This window comes from Podarcis pityusensis (genome assembly GCF_964106645.2).
Source record: "Podarcis pityusensis genome assembly, chromosome: 6".
Classification (NCBI taxonomy): domain Eukaryota; kingdom Metazoa; phylum Chordata; class Lepidosauria; order Squamata; family Lacertidae; genus Podarcis; species Podarcis pityusensis.
In genome coordinates this window covers 52,310,265-52,327,225 of record NC_138030.1, presented here as the reverse complement: position 1 = coordinate 52,327,225, position 16,961 = coordinate 52,310,265, and the positions used below count along the sequence as shown (strand labels likewise).

Here is a 16,961-nt window from a genome sequence, read left to right as displayed (position 1 = left end):
AAGTGAAAGTCCTCACCCTCCAGGGGATCCCTGGTGAGTCCCAGCTGGCAAATAATATAACGAGGGATGTCACATTTAATTCCTTCTCCTTCCTTGGCATGGCCTTCAGCAGCTTCTAGCAGATGGTAGAACTCTTCAGGATCAAACTCCTAAAGCACAAGAATACAAGAGGAGAGTGGTTAATTTGGTTCCCAAAGCAAAAGACTATAACTCTGGGTGGTGAGATATTTTAAGAATGATAAGAATAAAGATGCCATTTACAAACACTTTAAACATGTGGGTCCTTCTACATTCAAGTTATGAACTGGATTCAGCAGCCAACAGCTCATCTTACACTGGTACAATATGCACAGCAATAAGACTGTATATTGCCTTGTGTAAAAAAGCAACCCCAGTCAACGATTATTGGGGATTACTGTGATTTTTTTACTTTGGAAAATTTAAGGCAACACAGAAAAGGGGCAGGAAGAAGAAGCGATTATACACATCAGAATTATAACATCACATCGAGTATTTCCTAGCATAATAAGCAGGGAGAGCAAATAATGTGAGCTTGACATTTTATCTTTTCATAATCACAGTAACATTCATTCATCACCCTATTCCCAATAATTAGAAAGGAAAGAGACAAAACAAGCCCTTTTATTCCCATTCTGTGGATGGGGACAGTTACATAAAAGTAGCTTGTCCAAGCCTTTGCAGGAAGTGTAGCAGGCTGAGGCCCATCTTTAGCAGGCCCATTCTCTATCCACTGAGAAATGTACCTACAACTGACCTCAAACTGCAGTGTTTAATCTGAAAGCATAAGCCAACAAGAAAGAAGGGTGGTGCACAAAACCCATAAAAGGACTGTTAGGACATAATATACAGTGCAATACTAGGAGTCTATATTGCACTAAAAATCTGTATAAATCCCATAACCCAAGATTCAGTGATGAGAAAAGATATCTGAGGATGAAAAAAAATGACAATACAGTATATCACAATAAAGTGAGTAGTTGACAAAAATCAAGGAAGGAATGAAGAGATTAATCCAGCAGATTTGTGCAAATTTAAAACCCCCATATAAAAAACCACAGCTTTTAGAAGTGCACAAGTAAATGAGCAATATGTTCAATAATTTTATTTTAGAAGTCAATCACATTGCTGGAAGTGTATCTTTTGTATGAAACAACCTGAAGTAATCGATTCTGGGCATTTAAGACTTCATCTATCTGTCTACGGTGCTCATAAGGTTAAGGCAAATAAAACCAGATGCTGTTTTGTTACAAGAAATCAATAGTAGTGAGAGTAAGACACCTACTACTAAATTTTATATTCATAATAGATAATGTGAAACTATCACTAGGATTACATGGTATAGTAAAGTGAGCCACAAAAATTATGGATATATAAAAGAGGTTGGATACTAGAGCAACAGCTAAATTAGAAACGTCCTGTACAGTGGTGCCTCGCAAGACGAAATTAATCCGTTCTGCGAGTTTCTTTGTCTTGCGGATTTTTTCGTCTTGCGAAGCATGGATGCACCCTGGTACTGTATTATAATGGGATAGCGGGCAAAGCACAAAGCGGGTCGCTCCCCAGCAGGAGGAGTTTCCCCAGCCTGGAGGATCTGTTGCCGGGAAGAGGCAAAGACACCCCCTCCCACCTCCGCACGAAAACAGCCCCCCTTCCTCTGTCGCCAAGCCTTGCTGCGTCCCACATCAAAGCCCCAGCCCGCTCCTCTCCCTCTCTCTCCACGAGGTGCCAAAGGAGGTTCGAGCCCAGGAACTGAGGGCGGACGCACGAAGCACCCGGCATGGACTCTCCCTTGCTCCCCCCGTTACCTTGCGCCACGCCGCCGGGCTCCCCACAGTCTCGGCAGCTGCTCCCGGCTTCTTCCCACCCCCGCAAAGGCGCCTTCGCGGCGGCCCAAGCGCAGTGGATGCCTCCTCCTCCTCCTCCTTTGTCCCGCCTCCTCCTGACTTCGCGCAGTTAGGGCAAAATGGAGCAGCCACGTGGGGAGGGAGAGAGAGAGAGAGAGAGGCAGAGGCGGCGGCGGCACAGAGACCCAACCAAATCCGCTGGATCCCAGCCCACCTGCCTCCTCTGTGCCCTCTCCAGAAGAGGATCCCTCTGGAAAAGGTAGGTCGCTCCCTCGCTTGCTCCCTGCCAGCCCAGTTCCCGCTTCAAAAGGAAACAAACTCGCAAGACGTTTCGTCTTGCGAAGCAAGCCCATAGGGAAATTCGTCTTACGAAGCACCTCAAAAACCGCAAAACCCTTTCGTCTTGCGAGTTTTTCGTCTTCCGAGGCATTCGTCTTGCGGGGCACCACTGTATTTATAATCTGGGATCTTGTCACATTATTTACATGACTGTCACAACAGCCTTTGGAATTTATTACTCAGATCTCTGAGATGTTACTGCATACACCTGCTTCCATTCTCTTTTCAAAAAAATGAAGGAAACTGGTACACATTGCAAATCTTATCACCTAATTTTAACTAGTCCAATTTAAGACCAGTCCAATTAAGAACCTTCCAGAAGCAACCTTGTTTAGACATGGGGGAGGTGTCAAATGGCAGAAGAACAATTATTTATTTGTTCATGGTATTTAAATATCACTTTTCAGATGGACTTCACACACAAGCACCATGATATGAACACATCATAGTGACCAACTTTTTGAAGAAATGCATTACATTTTGTTCCACATGTACTACTCTGAAAGTGCACTTTCCCCCAAATGTTTAATCAAGTAAACAATGCTTTATTTTTTCTACAGCAAATGAACACAGTTCATTATTAGTTAAATAGGATACTTAGATATAGCTGTGATCATTGGCATGGATATAATGTGACATACATTGGATTTTTTGTAATTGAAAACTAATAAAAAATATATCTATCTATCTATAGATATAGATAGATATATAGATGATATATAGATATATAGATATAGCTCTGGTCAAATAATGCAGTCAGGATCCAAAGATTTGTAAACTGGCAGACAGGTGGGCTATAAATGAAATAAATAAATTCCATGCACCAAGATGACTTTTGGCAAATACACAGCAGTCCTCCGTACTATAGTCTGAAATTTGAAATGGTTGTCTACCATTCAATGCCCCCACTTGGGAGTCAGCAAGCATTGTTACCATTACTCATATGTATCAAACAGAAACATCAATAAACAAATAAAATTTCAGATGAGAGAAAAGGCCCAACAAGTACAATGGCATCATAGCAAAACAAACATAATGTTCTTTCTTATTATGTGCTGAATATGGAAGGCAATGATCACTGCTACAACATTAATCAGACAGAGGACCTTAAGGCAGTACAAACTGCATTAACTGATGATTCCCCAGAAACTACTTGGAGACACACTCACCACAGATGAATACTTGCCCTACTGCCCATAACTCCCCCTCTGTTGCATGTAAGTGCCCTGTTGATTGCCACCTCACCTGGGACTCTGCAGGCCCACAGCTGATTTTACCTGCTTCAGTTCAAGCACCCCATTTTAACAGGACTTCACATATTGTTAACTGCGGGAGCTTATCAACTCAGCTAAACTACAGCCATTACTTCCATTTAGTATTACAGCTATTGCTATATATATGTAAGTATGGTAGGGGCTGGCATGCAGCGGGAAACGTGTCTAGCAAACATCTGGAGTCTGCTTCCTTGAAGAATTCAGACCTAGACATGCACCTGGCAAGGGAGTCTTTTAAGTATGAAATATACTGCATTTTAAAGACTGTAATTGGACTATATGGTCTATAAGAGCACTGCCTGCTCTAGTTCTAAAATGTAAAATTCTAAGGTGCTTAATTAATTAATGTTGCTTAATTAATTAATGTTGTACAAGGATTTTTTTTAGGAAAAATTTCCTAATAATTAAACTAGTTGGCACAGTTAGTATCCGTTTTGAGACTTAGCAAGTTTTCCTATATCACCATGCTTCTATGGACATGATCCACAACCTATAGAGACCCTTTATGTGCATTCATAAATTTGCAATACATTCCAAAACTTGCAGTTTCTCATCCTAAACAGCTTCTCCAATGCCACAGCCTAACACATGCTTGGAATTACCCATGTTATCCAAAGTGACTTGCCATGATGCTGTTCCAGGAGAGAACAATCAACTCTCCTGCTGGACATGAAGAGTCATTGCTCGGTCCTCTAGCCTGCATCTATTATCATTATCTGTGCATAATGACTACTTAAAAACTGGTAAGGTCTATTCTGCAGAGAAACACTTAAAACAACGTAATAGCCAGTGTACTTCTATAGAACTATGTACATCTCACAGAATCACCAAGTCTTTCCTAATGTATGCTCTTTCAAAGCCTATCTTGTTGTATGCGTTATCAGTTGGTAAAATCTGTTAAGATTCCACTGGAATTACATTTCATACTCATCAAACAATATATTGCTACACCTCCTAAAAACGCTTTTTACTTACCAGACATTCTAGCAATCGTGCTGGCCGTGCAATGATTATCATCAACTTCTTCACCAACTGGGTAACAAATGCCACTTCTGAGCTCTCTGATCGCTCGTGAGCCTGTGGAAAGGATGTCACATCATGGTTTAAACAAAGAATTGGTCCTTCATAAATCAAGTAGAGTAGCTATCATCAGCTATTTAGATATAATTCACTGAAGGCATGATAGAAGAAAGGCAGCCTTTTCCTTTTTTCAAGTTCTGTGTTGCCAAAGTTTTGACACTAAAATATTCTCTGCCAATTCACAAACAATATTGCAGAAGGTTTATTCACAGTAAACTCAATGGAAACTTTTTAAAGGGTTTTTCTTTCTTTCAAAAAAAGAGTGTTAATTAATTATACATTGATTTTTTTTTCTATGCCAAAATAGGTTTTTATTTCAAGATTTACTTGACATTGACTTTTCTTTGTTATTTTTTTCACTTCCACTCTCAAAGATATTCTATTTTATTTCTTCTTCCATGAAGACATTAAACAAACTGCAGTGCACACAAAAATAGGCCCAAAAGAAAATAGTAAGCCGAACAAGGTGTTTATAGAGCTGCATGCAGAATGCCATTAATATTCTATTATTAATGTCATAGTACAAATAGTATCTATACATTATAAAGCCACATGGACTGGTTCAGTCGAATGTTTTTATTTGCTGATTGATGACATAATATTCAAACACTGGGACAGTCAGGATTTTGTTGGCCCACTAAATCTTCTATACACATTTTACAAGAAAAGAAAAGAATATTTTTTTCCCATCACCCTAGCTCAATACAATAATAGCTATACAAAGAACATGTAAGACATAGTTCACTCTTCAAGCTCATAGTATTCCAGAGAAATTAAACACAACTACAGGTATGTTCACTGGAATGATAAATAATACTCAGAAACAGGTTTCAAAGACCATGTGGGGGACCCAAAAAAAAGTAACCTGAGCTTTTTAGCAGCTTGCAGGCACAAGCATTTAATCAAGAAATGTGCAGGTAACTACCAGCAACAAAGAAATTGCTTGCTAACATTCACTGAAAAGAAGTGAAAATTCATACACTGGCAAGTAGTAAGAAAGCATTGGCATCACTAAGGAATGTGGAAAAATAAGATTGGCACAAACTGCAAACAGAGACCACTGTATGCATTTAAGAAGAGACATACACACCCTGTTGTTTATGGGGAAATTACCAACTACTTATTTTGGCTCACATATTAGAATGACTGTTTGGTATATAATTCTGTTTACAAATTTGGATCTAATTCTGCTTACAATATCTGTTTAGAGTATGCATGCACAGTACATAAGCCCTTCACTCAACATGTCACAGGAAAGATTTCAAATCTCTTAAACTAACGCAATATATAGATACATATTGCAATGCCAAGTATTTCAGAATTTGTAATTCACATTCCATTAAAGGAAACTGTACAATTCCTTTAATTGATTTAGTTTGGATTTTGCAAAAAAAAAAAAAAAAAAAAAAAAAAAAAGGTTTTCAAAACCATTCCTCCTAATATATAAACTCATTGAAACATAATATGAGGTAGTAGGATTATTCAGAAAGGAAACCAATGTTTTAATTACTGAAAACAATTTTCATAGACCAACAAGGACAAGCTTTATTTAAAACAGATTTTAAGAAGTTTGCCATGCGATCATGTCCATTTACTTTAATATAAACGTTCAGTAACTTTAAAAACTGCTATATCTAGAATTAGATTGAAAGTTTTACTACAACTTGTAATTTGCTCTGAGTATTGAAAAGTTAAGCTATGTAGAAATTAAAAACACAACAGTTAGAAACAAGATGACATAAACACAAAAATGAACACAACTTGTAGCAGCCACTCAGCCATGATATCTGCACAGTGCTGCAGCTCCAGCGTCCTTAGTAAAATCGTTGTTTCTTGTTTCCGTATTTCATACAACAGCCTCGACATCTCTCCAAATGTCTTGTTTAGAAGACATCCCACTTTTATTGCATCTTCAGTGAATAGGTTATATGCCAAACAACTGCCTATCGTTTGCCTCCCTTCCCTTGGTATGATGCATGCCATCTAATTAGCAGCTCCCAATGACAACATGCTTGTCTGAAGGTTGCGGGTGTCATTTCAGGTCCCCCCGCCTCCTTGAGGGAAGGGGGGGGTAACCACAAGGGCTATGGGCTGAAGCTTGTGTCATTTGTTTATAGAAACGAAGTCATTTCCAGTGACATATGTACTGGAGGTAGCAATGGGCAATTTACAAAGTGATTCCCTTATCTGAAAGACTCATCCGTCACTAACTGTAGCCACTGGGGCATGAAATTAAAATCACTGTCCTCCCCTGGGGTTAAGCAGGACCAACAGCAGTGATATTCAAGTCACAACTCTGTAATTGAGCTAATATGCTGATATACCGTATTTTTCGCACCATAGGACGCACCGGACAATAGGAAGCACTTTGTTTTAGAGGGGGGAGAACAAGAAAAAAAATTCTCCCCCTCTCTGCCCAGCGCCCCTTCAGCGAAGTGGCAGGAGGCGCTGTGCAGAGAGGGGGAGAACTTTCCCCCTCTTGTTTTCCCGCTCTAAAACAAGGTGCCGTTTAAGGTGCATTCAGGCGGCTACCTGCTCTTTGGGGCTGGCGGGGGAAAGGCGCAGCGGAGAGGCTCCTGCCATAGCCGTGCGTCACCTCTCCAGCCGGGAGAGGGTCGCGGAGCTATGGCTTCTTTAGCCACGCGCGCGCTCTGCCGGCTGGAGAGGTGACGCGCGGCTATGGCAGGAGCCTCAATAGCCGCGCATCACCTCTCCAGCCGGGAGAGGGTCGCGGGGTGCTTCTTTAGCCCCGCGCGCGCTCTCCAGGCTAGAGAGGTGACGCGGGGCTGTAGAGGCTCCTGCCATAGCCGCGCGTCACCTCTCCAGCCGGGAGAGCGCACGCGGGGCTAAAGCAGCCCCCCGCGACCCTCTCCCGGCTGGAGAGGTGACGCGCGGCTATAGAGGCTCCTGCCATAGCCGCGCGTCACCTCTCCAGCCAGGAGAGGGTCGCGGGGCTATGGCGTCTTCGCTCCATAGGACACACACACATTTTCCCCTTCATTTTTGAAGGGAAAAAAGTGCATCCTATAGAGCGAAAAATACGGTAGATCAAGCCAGCCATACAAGAACCAATGCACTTAAACCCTATTAAGAACAGCAACTTTAATCGGGATTTCAGGTTAAGTGGGCAGCACAAGCAACTACTGATATAAACTTACTAACACCTCTGCGGCTTTGCTGTATCTACAAGTTTTTCAATTGTTTCTTCTTTCTTTGTTTTCAAAGGCAAATGTGTATGCATTTCATGCTTTCTAGTAATTCAGTGGGAAGGTTATTACTTTTCTTAATTCTCAAATTTTATTATCTTTCAGTTAACAAAGCTAATTTCAATGCATATATAGTAAGTATTTGTTTCCAAAATTCTGACTCATGTATTTTCATAAAATGTAATCAAATTCTAGTTGCATTTCCCCAAACTTTCAAATAAATCCTATATAACAACACAGTTTTAGAAGAAAAGGTTAACTGTTCAGTCTAAATCAAGCAGGGCTTGAGAACTCATGACCCCCCCTGCCCAGATGTTGTCAGACTCTACCTCCCATTAATTCCAGCCAGCATGGTCAGAGATGATAGGAGTTGTAGTCCAACAACATCTGGAGGGCTAGTTTTCTCACCCCTTAGGATGGATCCTAAGTGCTGCTAGTATGAGCAAAAAATGGTTTTCGCTCATGGGAGAAGAGACCCCTGATTTCTGCTGATTCTCTCCTCTAGCTGCAGCCCTCCTCCCTCTCAAAATCCCCCCAAGTTACTTCCAACTGTCTCCCCACCTTGAAGGCAGGGAAACAATATTTTGCAAGCTTTTGACTACCTGCCGTTCTCAGTTTCCAAACTGAAAAGATTTCCATTTGTAGTAAATGGTGTTTGGGAGATTTTACAAATGCTAGATGCAGTCCCACCACAATCAAGTGCTTTCATCTATGACTGATTTCAGCATATGTTTAGGACTTTCAGTGAGACCTAGGAATTAAGAGTGCCTAACTTAACTGGACTGTATTCGTTCTTCTTCAACCAAGAATATAGTACACCTACATGGCTGATTTTTTCTACAATTGACTGGTTTAAAATGAACCTTGAGTTTGTGAGAAACAGAGACTTTGTTATGAGAAATCTGGGGTGTATCAAGTCATAACAGAAGGTAGACTATGCAGGAGGGTATTTACATAATAAACTTGGAGGCCAGTATTTTTAGAGCAAAGGAATAAGAGGCGGGGAAATAGGAGTATCTCGCTTCTCTTCATAACAGGAATCCTACAGACTCCTTTCAGGTACATTTATTTATCCTGCTCCTTTCAGGTACATTAACATTTATCCCAAATATATTTCTTCCCACTACCTAATCTTCATGCCTTCTTTTGTAGAGGTGGTGAACTGAAACCAATTTTTTTTGGGGGGGTGGGAATTAACAAGTACCAGCTCCTCCTGACAACTCAAATCTCATTGGCTCCCCCTGTAGAAGGACAGTTCAGAAACAAAGGGAGGTTAATAAATATAGATCTGGATAAATGTGGTAAACTCTACTCATTTATTTATGGCACAACACCTCATTACATAATATTCACTGGGTGTCTTGTGATAGTTAAAATATAAACAATTTAAATACAAAATAAAACAAAAACATAACATCAAAAGCTACTTAAATCTAACAGATAAACTGAGTTTCACACATTAGGTATAAATAATCCCCTCACTATTTGAATGAAGCAAATGTTTTCATCTCCATTTAGATGGGCTGTGGCTTGAATTAACTGGGGTGGGGTGTTGCTCTGAAGCACCTGTATGGTGCATTCTGTTTGCCCCTGTCCTTTGTGGATGTAGCCTGCACTATGTGGAGGGTTGCCATGTGAATTATTTCAGGTTACAGCAAGGCAGGCTGAAGCTGATGCCCTGTGAATTAAATACTTACATCTTGCAGGAGCTTCTCAAGGTTTTCCTGCAACTCATAAAAGTACCGAGAAGTAATAAGTCCTTCACGTGATTTATCCAAGCAGTCTCTGGCCAATTCAATAACTTGATGGTGAATGAAACTTAGGACCCCATCTGCTAGCTGTAGCACGTTCTCTGGTGCGCTGGATGCAATAAACTCGGCCAGCCGTTCCTCCATCTGGGCTGTGGCCTAAACAATGTAGAAGAATAGTTACAGGCATTTTGCTATGAAAATATCTGCATTTGAACTGAAGTAAACATATCAAATCTAACTCTTGGGTTTTGTTTGAATGTTTAGGAATTTTGGCTACAGAGCCTGAACAAGAGTTTTCCTCCATCACCACCATTCCTATTTTGAATGCTTCAGTGTCATGAAGTTGAAGCAATTTCTAGGTGAAAGGTGTACTAATTTAGAATGCACACAAATAAATTTCAAGTAAACTAGAATACCCTAGGTGTAAAACAGGTTGAAATACACAGGCTAAACTACATATTAGGTGGGGCAGATGAAATAAAATATTTCACAATGTGTAGTTTGGCCCTTTAGATGTTCTTACTTCAATATAACTATGCCTTGATTTCGATCAGAGCAGCAGCTGTGGAAGTAGGAAGTGGGGTGTGGTTTTTTCATAAAGAGGAAGAGGGAAGTTTAGCCTTCCCCCTCATCTCTATCTCCCCAAAGTTGCTATTTGTCCTGCAGTAGAAAAACTATGAGTGGTATCCAACTAGGTTTTACACAGAGTAGACCCACTGAAAGTAATGGATAACTTGGTCATGTTCATTAATGTCAACAAATCCACTCCCAAGTGGTTGAATACCACTTTAAGTTCAATTAATGAATGTCCTACGAATGTGTGGTTGGCTCCACACATCCTTCCTGGGAAGGATGATGTCCATAAAGCCACAAAATGGTAAGATCCTCCTGCAATTTGTTTATCTTACACATTAACCTGGGATGTGGGTGGTGCTGTGGGTTAAACCACTGTGCCGCTTGGGCTTGCCGATCGAAAGGTCAGTGGTTTGAATCCCCACGACGGGGTGAGCTCCAGTTGCTGTGTCCCAGCTCCTGCCAACCTAGCAGTTTGAAAGCATGCACTGCAGTAGATAAATAGGTACCACTCCGGTGGGAAGGTAAACGGCATTTCCATGCGCTGCTCTGGTTGTGCCAGAAGCGGCTTAGTCATGCTGGCCACATGACCCAGAAAAACTGTCTGAGGAAGCGGACAAACGCTGGCTCCCTCAGCCTGTAAAGCAAGATGAGCGCCGCAACCCCAGAGTTGTTCGCGACTGGACTTAATTGTCAGGGGTCCCTTTACCTTTACCTTACACATTAACCTAGATATGTATGTTTTTCCATACACAGAAAATAGTCTACAAAACAACTGGCAGAATGTGTTTTGTGGAGTAAAATAATTTAACTACATTTAAAACAGCAAAACAATGCTCCAGCCTACAAAAAATTATGCAACAATGCACTTGACAGTCTCTACTGTGCCGTATGTGTTGTTTCTTTCCAGTCCAACCATGGCACCAAAGATATGGCCCTTTCAGATGCAGACCATGATAGGAGCTTATATTTACCATTAAAACAAAACAAATGTTTTGCATCACAAGTCATTAAAACTTTAAAAGTTTCCCTACATATATGAGGGCAAGATGACAGTGTTTTGCTAGATTTTTTACATAACATCTACAGTTTCAGTATAAGTGCAATATAAGTTTGATTTCATGGGGGTCTGTTTTTGGGGGTCTGTTTTTTAATTTTCATTTTAAATAAACAGTGCCTCAATAAATGGAATGAAAAATAAATTTATGAAAATGGTTCTTACCTTTGGAAATCTTTCTTTGTATACATGGTTCATCATTACTATTTCACTATCAAAGGACACTGGAGAACGGCCAGGACTAGGGAGAAAGTTAAGAATGTTAAAGAATGTGGTAGGTAGTGTGATTGTGCCATATGTGCAAACTACAGTCATCACTACACTGATGTAATTACACATGAATGTGTGCACAAGCACATAAAAGGTTAAGGTATATCCTTTACCAAAGTTTCTCTCTTGCTACCTCGGACAAATATAAACAACAGCAATGCTGCTATTGCTGAAGAAAGAATATGCCCACCCCTTAGTTATGTATAGGTTGGAATATTATTAGGATTTTCTTTTGCAATCTGAGTCATCTGTGTGAGGCCAACTATGCACAAACAAATAGTGTGTACTTTTGTGCATATTTACACTGAAAATTCACGAACAGTAAAGACTCAATTATTTAACCAACTGGGGGAAAGGAACATTGGTTTCTGAGCTGTTAGAAAACGCAGTTGTTAAAATATGTACTATGAAGTTAATTTGAGTTACTTTGAGTTCATTGTATAAAAGGAAGATTAAAGTTTTTAAACTGAAAGTGAATTTACATGCTAGCAACATACTGGGTTAGACCACTGGTCCGCTTGGCTCAGTACTGGCAGCACTGACTGGCACTTCTCCCATGCTAGACTAAAGAAACCAGACATTGGCTTGTCATGCTGCCCAAACCCAGGCTTGGTTTCCTTTCTTTGACTATGGGCTGTAAGGTATGAACAAAGCTTCGTTATCATTCATGGTTTGTTCAGATGGGGAAGAACAAACCATGAGCTCAGGTCCTGATTTTCAGGACAGATTTCACGTAACCTGTTTCCTCCTTAAATGAGGGTGGGGGAAGATTACTATTGAGGCATTTTACCCAATGTGATTTGAATTTTCCAGTAGTTTTGCATTGTCTCCAAAAAATAGTGGCGACAGGAGTCTGCTGCGAGGCCAAATGTGTTCCGAAACCACTGAGCATGATGGATAGATAAGATAGAGAGTTATTTATTTAATATACCACCTTTTTCTTCCAAAGAGCTAAAGGTGGTATAAATAGTTCTCTTCCTCCCCGTTTCATCCTCACAACAACCCTGTGCGGTAGGGTAGGCTAAGAGATGCTGACTGGTCCAAGGTCACCCAGTGAGCTTTATGGCTGAGTGGGGATTGGAACCGTAGTCTCCCAAGTCATAGTCCAACACTCTAACCATTACGCCACACTGGTTCTCAGATTAGAGATTAAAATACGTCATACTGGCATGTAAACCAGGTGTTACAGCAAGAAAATTCTGTTGATCATCATACCATGGCTTGAAAGAATATATTTTAAATTCTAACAGGGTACACAAACAGCATGATTTCCTTTCCTTTCATCACCACAGAACAGAAGCCAGAATGTAATGCTATGACTCATTCTATCGTTAAGTAGCCTTTAAGGGAAAATGAGGTAATGCAGATAGAAATTACACTGAATTCCTTGATTAACTATAGCAAATTAGAGCCACGTTTTCCTTTTTTGGTTTTATATTTATAATATGTTGTCTTTTCCAGTCCTGCATAAATGTAAATAATAATTTAGTAAACTATAATGTTGACAAATGCTTCATGTATAAAGCATAAAGACAAAGTATTAGCATAATTTACAAGATTTCAGCTAATGGTTACATCAATCATGGGGAAGCCAATTTTTAAAATAAAAAGTACACAAACTAAACTTCCACCAACTCCTCAGTTTATTCTCTGAGAGCAAGGTTGTGGGTTTGAGCTCCATGTTGGGCAAAAAGTCTCCTGCATTGCAGGGGGTTGGACCAGATGACCTTTGTGGTCCCTTCCAACTCCACAACCCTATGATTTTTATGACTACCTTGGATTAGAAGCTTAATTTATACAATAATGATCACTATCAGCTGTCTTTAGAAAAAGTTATAGGAACAAAAATAGCTTACATTTTAAAAAATACCAATAGATTAAATTTACAAAGATTAATGTTTGACATGTTTTAGTACTGGTTTATCAATCAAATATAGCACTCTACCTACAGATTGGACAATAGTCATAGGAACAGTGGAAGTGTTAAAGATGTAAATAAATAGATGGACAACAGAGTCTCTTCTCCAAACCTTAGAACAACTAAACATACTAGTAGCTATCCAGGCTAGCAATAAAACTGGCATTAGAAATAAAACTTGTCAAATTAAATGACTACTTGATTGTGGAAAGAGTGTGATGAAGCATACTGCATGATTGGCTTTAGCCTGGGAAACTACAAAGAAGTGTCTCATCTGTAAGAAGTGTCTGATCCCAGGGAGTGAGTAGTTTAGTGGCTTGGGGGACAGAAATTAAGATGCCAGGGAGGAGCTGAGTAGGTTGTCGAAGAAGCGTCCCACCTCTGTGGCACTGGACAGCCTTAGCCTCACACCACCTACTATGGAACCACTTCTCCCTCTTAGTGATGAGCTTTCCCCCTCTGGAGTGGCAACTGAGAGTAAGTCTGATGCTGAGGGTGTCTGGACTCCATTTCCATGGACACAGACACCAGTGCAGACGCAAGCCAACTCATTCAAAGGAATGTCCATTCTTGGGACTCCAGCTGTTTGATGCACTAATTGCTGTGGCTGCCCTGTTCTTCATTAGGAAGGTGCAGAGGGCATGTTACTTATTGGATCAACATATTGGCTTGTGTTTATTACCTTATGTACCGATCTCATTTGAGCATTAAAGCCTTTAGCATAACCACAGCTGCCAGTTAGAGCTTTTCCATCTGGCAGTGAGGGCCAAGATCATTGCAAGCAGGTTAACACAGGACAAGCAGCACTACTCATCGGATTAGAAGAGTGGGAAAACAAGACATTTTCTTTACCCAGTACTGGGACATAAGGGAACTTTCAAGTGAAGGGCACTGCATCCTAAAAATCATTAGTTCGTACCAGCAAAAAGATGCAAAATGGCAACTGAGAGGTTTCATGATTCTAATGTGGCTGTGCTGGGAAACCATGTTGTGCTTGGTTTACACAAGGAGTTCCTTTTGCTGTTTTGTTGCTGCTGCAGTGGAGTGGTTATTCTTGCAAGTGTGAAGCAGAAAACTAGGCAGGTGAACCAGATTGCTGATGCCAGAAGTAGAGTGTGAGGCTCACCTGAGGCTGCGAGATCGGGGGCGCATTGCTGGAGAATGCCGCCCTTCCTCATCAGTGATGCTCTCTGTGCTGAAGTGCTTTGTCAAGAAATGGAGTTCATCTGGTGTTGGCTGATAAGGCAGTTGGTGCAGCTTCTCCTGAGATGAACATGATGACTAAGAACAAAGTATATACAAGGGAACACTTAATGTGAGGCACAAGACTTAACATAGATGAATACACGAGTTCTTTCGTTTCAAGAGGTAGAAGAAAATGCTTATGAATCTTCAAGCTGTCATTGGTGAATTCCTTTAGTGAATAACTATTCCTGCAAGAATTAACCATTTTTCTTCACGTGCTTCATCAAACCACTTGCTGGCAACCCCTGCACTGAACAACTGAATGTAACAAGATTTATGTTTGTTCACCACCCTGAAATCATAATGGGATGAAGGGAGGCATAAAAGTATAAATATTAAATTAACTGAAGTTTTCTATAAAAAGATGAGGCTATCCATAAAAAGTGGGGGGTTACTAATTTGCAGTGCTCTTCTTTTGTGTGAGCATGCAATTTTTTATGAATAATATTTTCAAAACGTGCTCTTAGTAGGTTATTACTGTCTCACTTAAGACAAATTACATAAAAACAAGGTTTAGTGATACAGGGTGGAAATGTGGGGTAGTGGGTGTGGCTGCATCTATGCTGTAACTGTCACAGGATTAATCGCTTTTAAGTAAAGGTGCAAGATGGCAGTACTGGCAATTAAAACATCTGTTAACAACTTTCAGCCTGAGGTACTAAGTGCCTCAGAAAACCCTGCATTACTGGAGGACGTAAAGACTTCAGAACAACATTTTCAACTAATGGTATCTCTTTACCAAACTCTTAAGGGACAAGTCTAAACCAAATCTGGACGGACTCAGGACAGAGTACAGTGGCAAATTTAAGCATCCACTTCACATTTGGCAATGGAAAAAATATTAACCCCTGTCAGACTGATTTCCATATACATGTGATTCTGTTGGACACAGCAAATAATAATAATAATAATAAAATAAAAATAATAAAATAAAATAATAATAATAATAATAATAATAATAATAATGGCAGCTCACTGAACTCCACAGTATCTTTTTCGGAAAAACTTAACTAGCACTGGCAAGTGCTGGCACTGTAATGCCTTGCATGCAACACTCTGTCACATGGTTAGGTTCAGTCCTAAAGTCATGGTCTTTCAGAGGTCATCAGCTGCATAAATATGGTTTAGGACACCTCTTTGAGATTTGCAGATGTTTAATCTTCCACTGAATTATGTACCAGTCCTTTGAAACCTGATAGAGGGAAATTTATTTGAAATACTTTTGAAGTCCCACTACAGAAGAGTTACAAAAACAGTGATTGTCAAATTGACAAGTTATAATGCATGTAGCAAAATAACAGGTAGAAATCACAATTAACTATTGGAAACAAGAAGAATTAGAAGTACTTTACTAATTAACTAACCATTGTGAAAATTTACTTACTGAAACTGTTGAACTGGGAGTGTTTGTTCCATATCCAGAAGAGGGGAGGGAGGCCAGGGACCAACGACGCCCATCTGTCCTAGAAAGAGATGCAAGCAACATTACTAAAACTTTGCACTGGTGTTTATAAGCAACAGATCTCTTCTGCTTTAATAGCCCATATGCCATAGGTGATTAACAATGTGTTTGTTTATCAGACACAACCTCTTCATTTCTCCGTGAAATTGTTTCAAGCTGGCATGAAGCTGTGACAGAAATGATTATGTAGTGGAGAATCCAGCTCACAAATGATCAGTTGTTGACCTATGGTATAAATGTCACTACCCACACCCAAACAAACCCATGAAAAATTGTTTAGAGCTCTTCTAATTACCTGAACCCATTTTTTACATACTCAGTGTCATGTTATCATGGCATCCATGATAACATTCTGGATGCCATAAAAATGGTTTCGGATTCTCAAAATTCACAACATTTCATTGACTTACAAAATCTGTGGTGAAAAAATATGGCCAGTTCATCTACTGTTCTGACTCATATTAATATTTTTGTAGACTCAGTATTTATTGAAAATAAAATCCCCATTTCCCATAGGCAGATGTTCTATAAGCAAACTGCTTTATAATCTGATTTAAATAAAGGTATGTTTTCACAATCTGTATATAACTAAGGTGATTTTTTTTAAAAAGACAAATGGCTTTCTAAGGCAACATTACATAGTTATTCCACAGGATATCCAGGACATTCATCATACTTTTCAGATAATCCACAAATTTAACAGATGTAATATGGAGGGTTTTTCTTTTTCTATTTTGCAATTTGATACTATAAACACCTACTTTGTGCCCTTGAATATCTGGCCTGGGCAATCTAACTCCACTCAGGTCTTCATGCCATACTGATCCTTGCCCATTGACATTGTAGACAATAGTGACTGTGGTACTTGCATGAGCTGAACATTATGCAGGACCCCACAATCTGCAATGTGAGCACAGGGCT

At 40.0% G+C, this 16,961-nt stretch overlaps 1 protein-coding gene across 1 annotated transcript in view; it reads right to left on the bottom strand.

The window, feature by feature from the left end:
• The window catches only part of MAST2 (microtubule associated serine/threonine kinase 2), a 138,868-nt gene that overhangs the window by 25,266 nt on the left and 96,641 nt on the right, over positions 1-16,961 (bottom strand). The window contains exons 9-14 of the mRNA XM_081010241.1: positions 15,963-16,041; positions 14,460-14,614; positions 11,311-11,386; positions 9,462-9,671; positions 4,454-4,555; positions 17-149 (exon numbers count right to left, since the gene is read on the bottom strand). Coding sequence (XP_080866367.1) covers positions 17-149; positions 4,454-4,555; positions 9,462-9,671; positions 11,311-11,386; positions 14,460-14,614; positions 15,963-16,041 — 755 coding nt within the window. The remainder of the gene's footprint in view (positions 1-16; positions 150-4,453; positions 4,556-9,461; positions 9,672-11,310; positions 11,387-14,459; positions 14,615-15,962; positions 16,042-16,961) is intronic.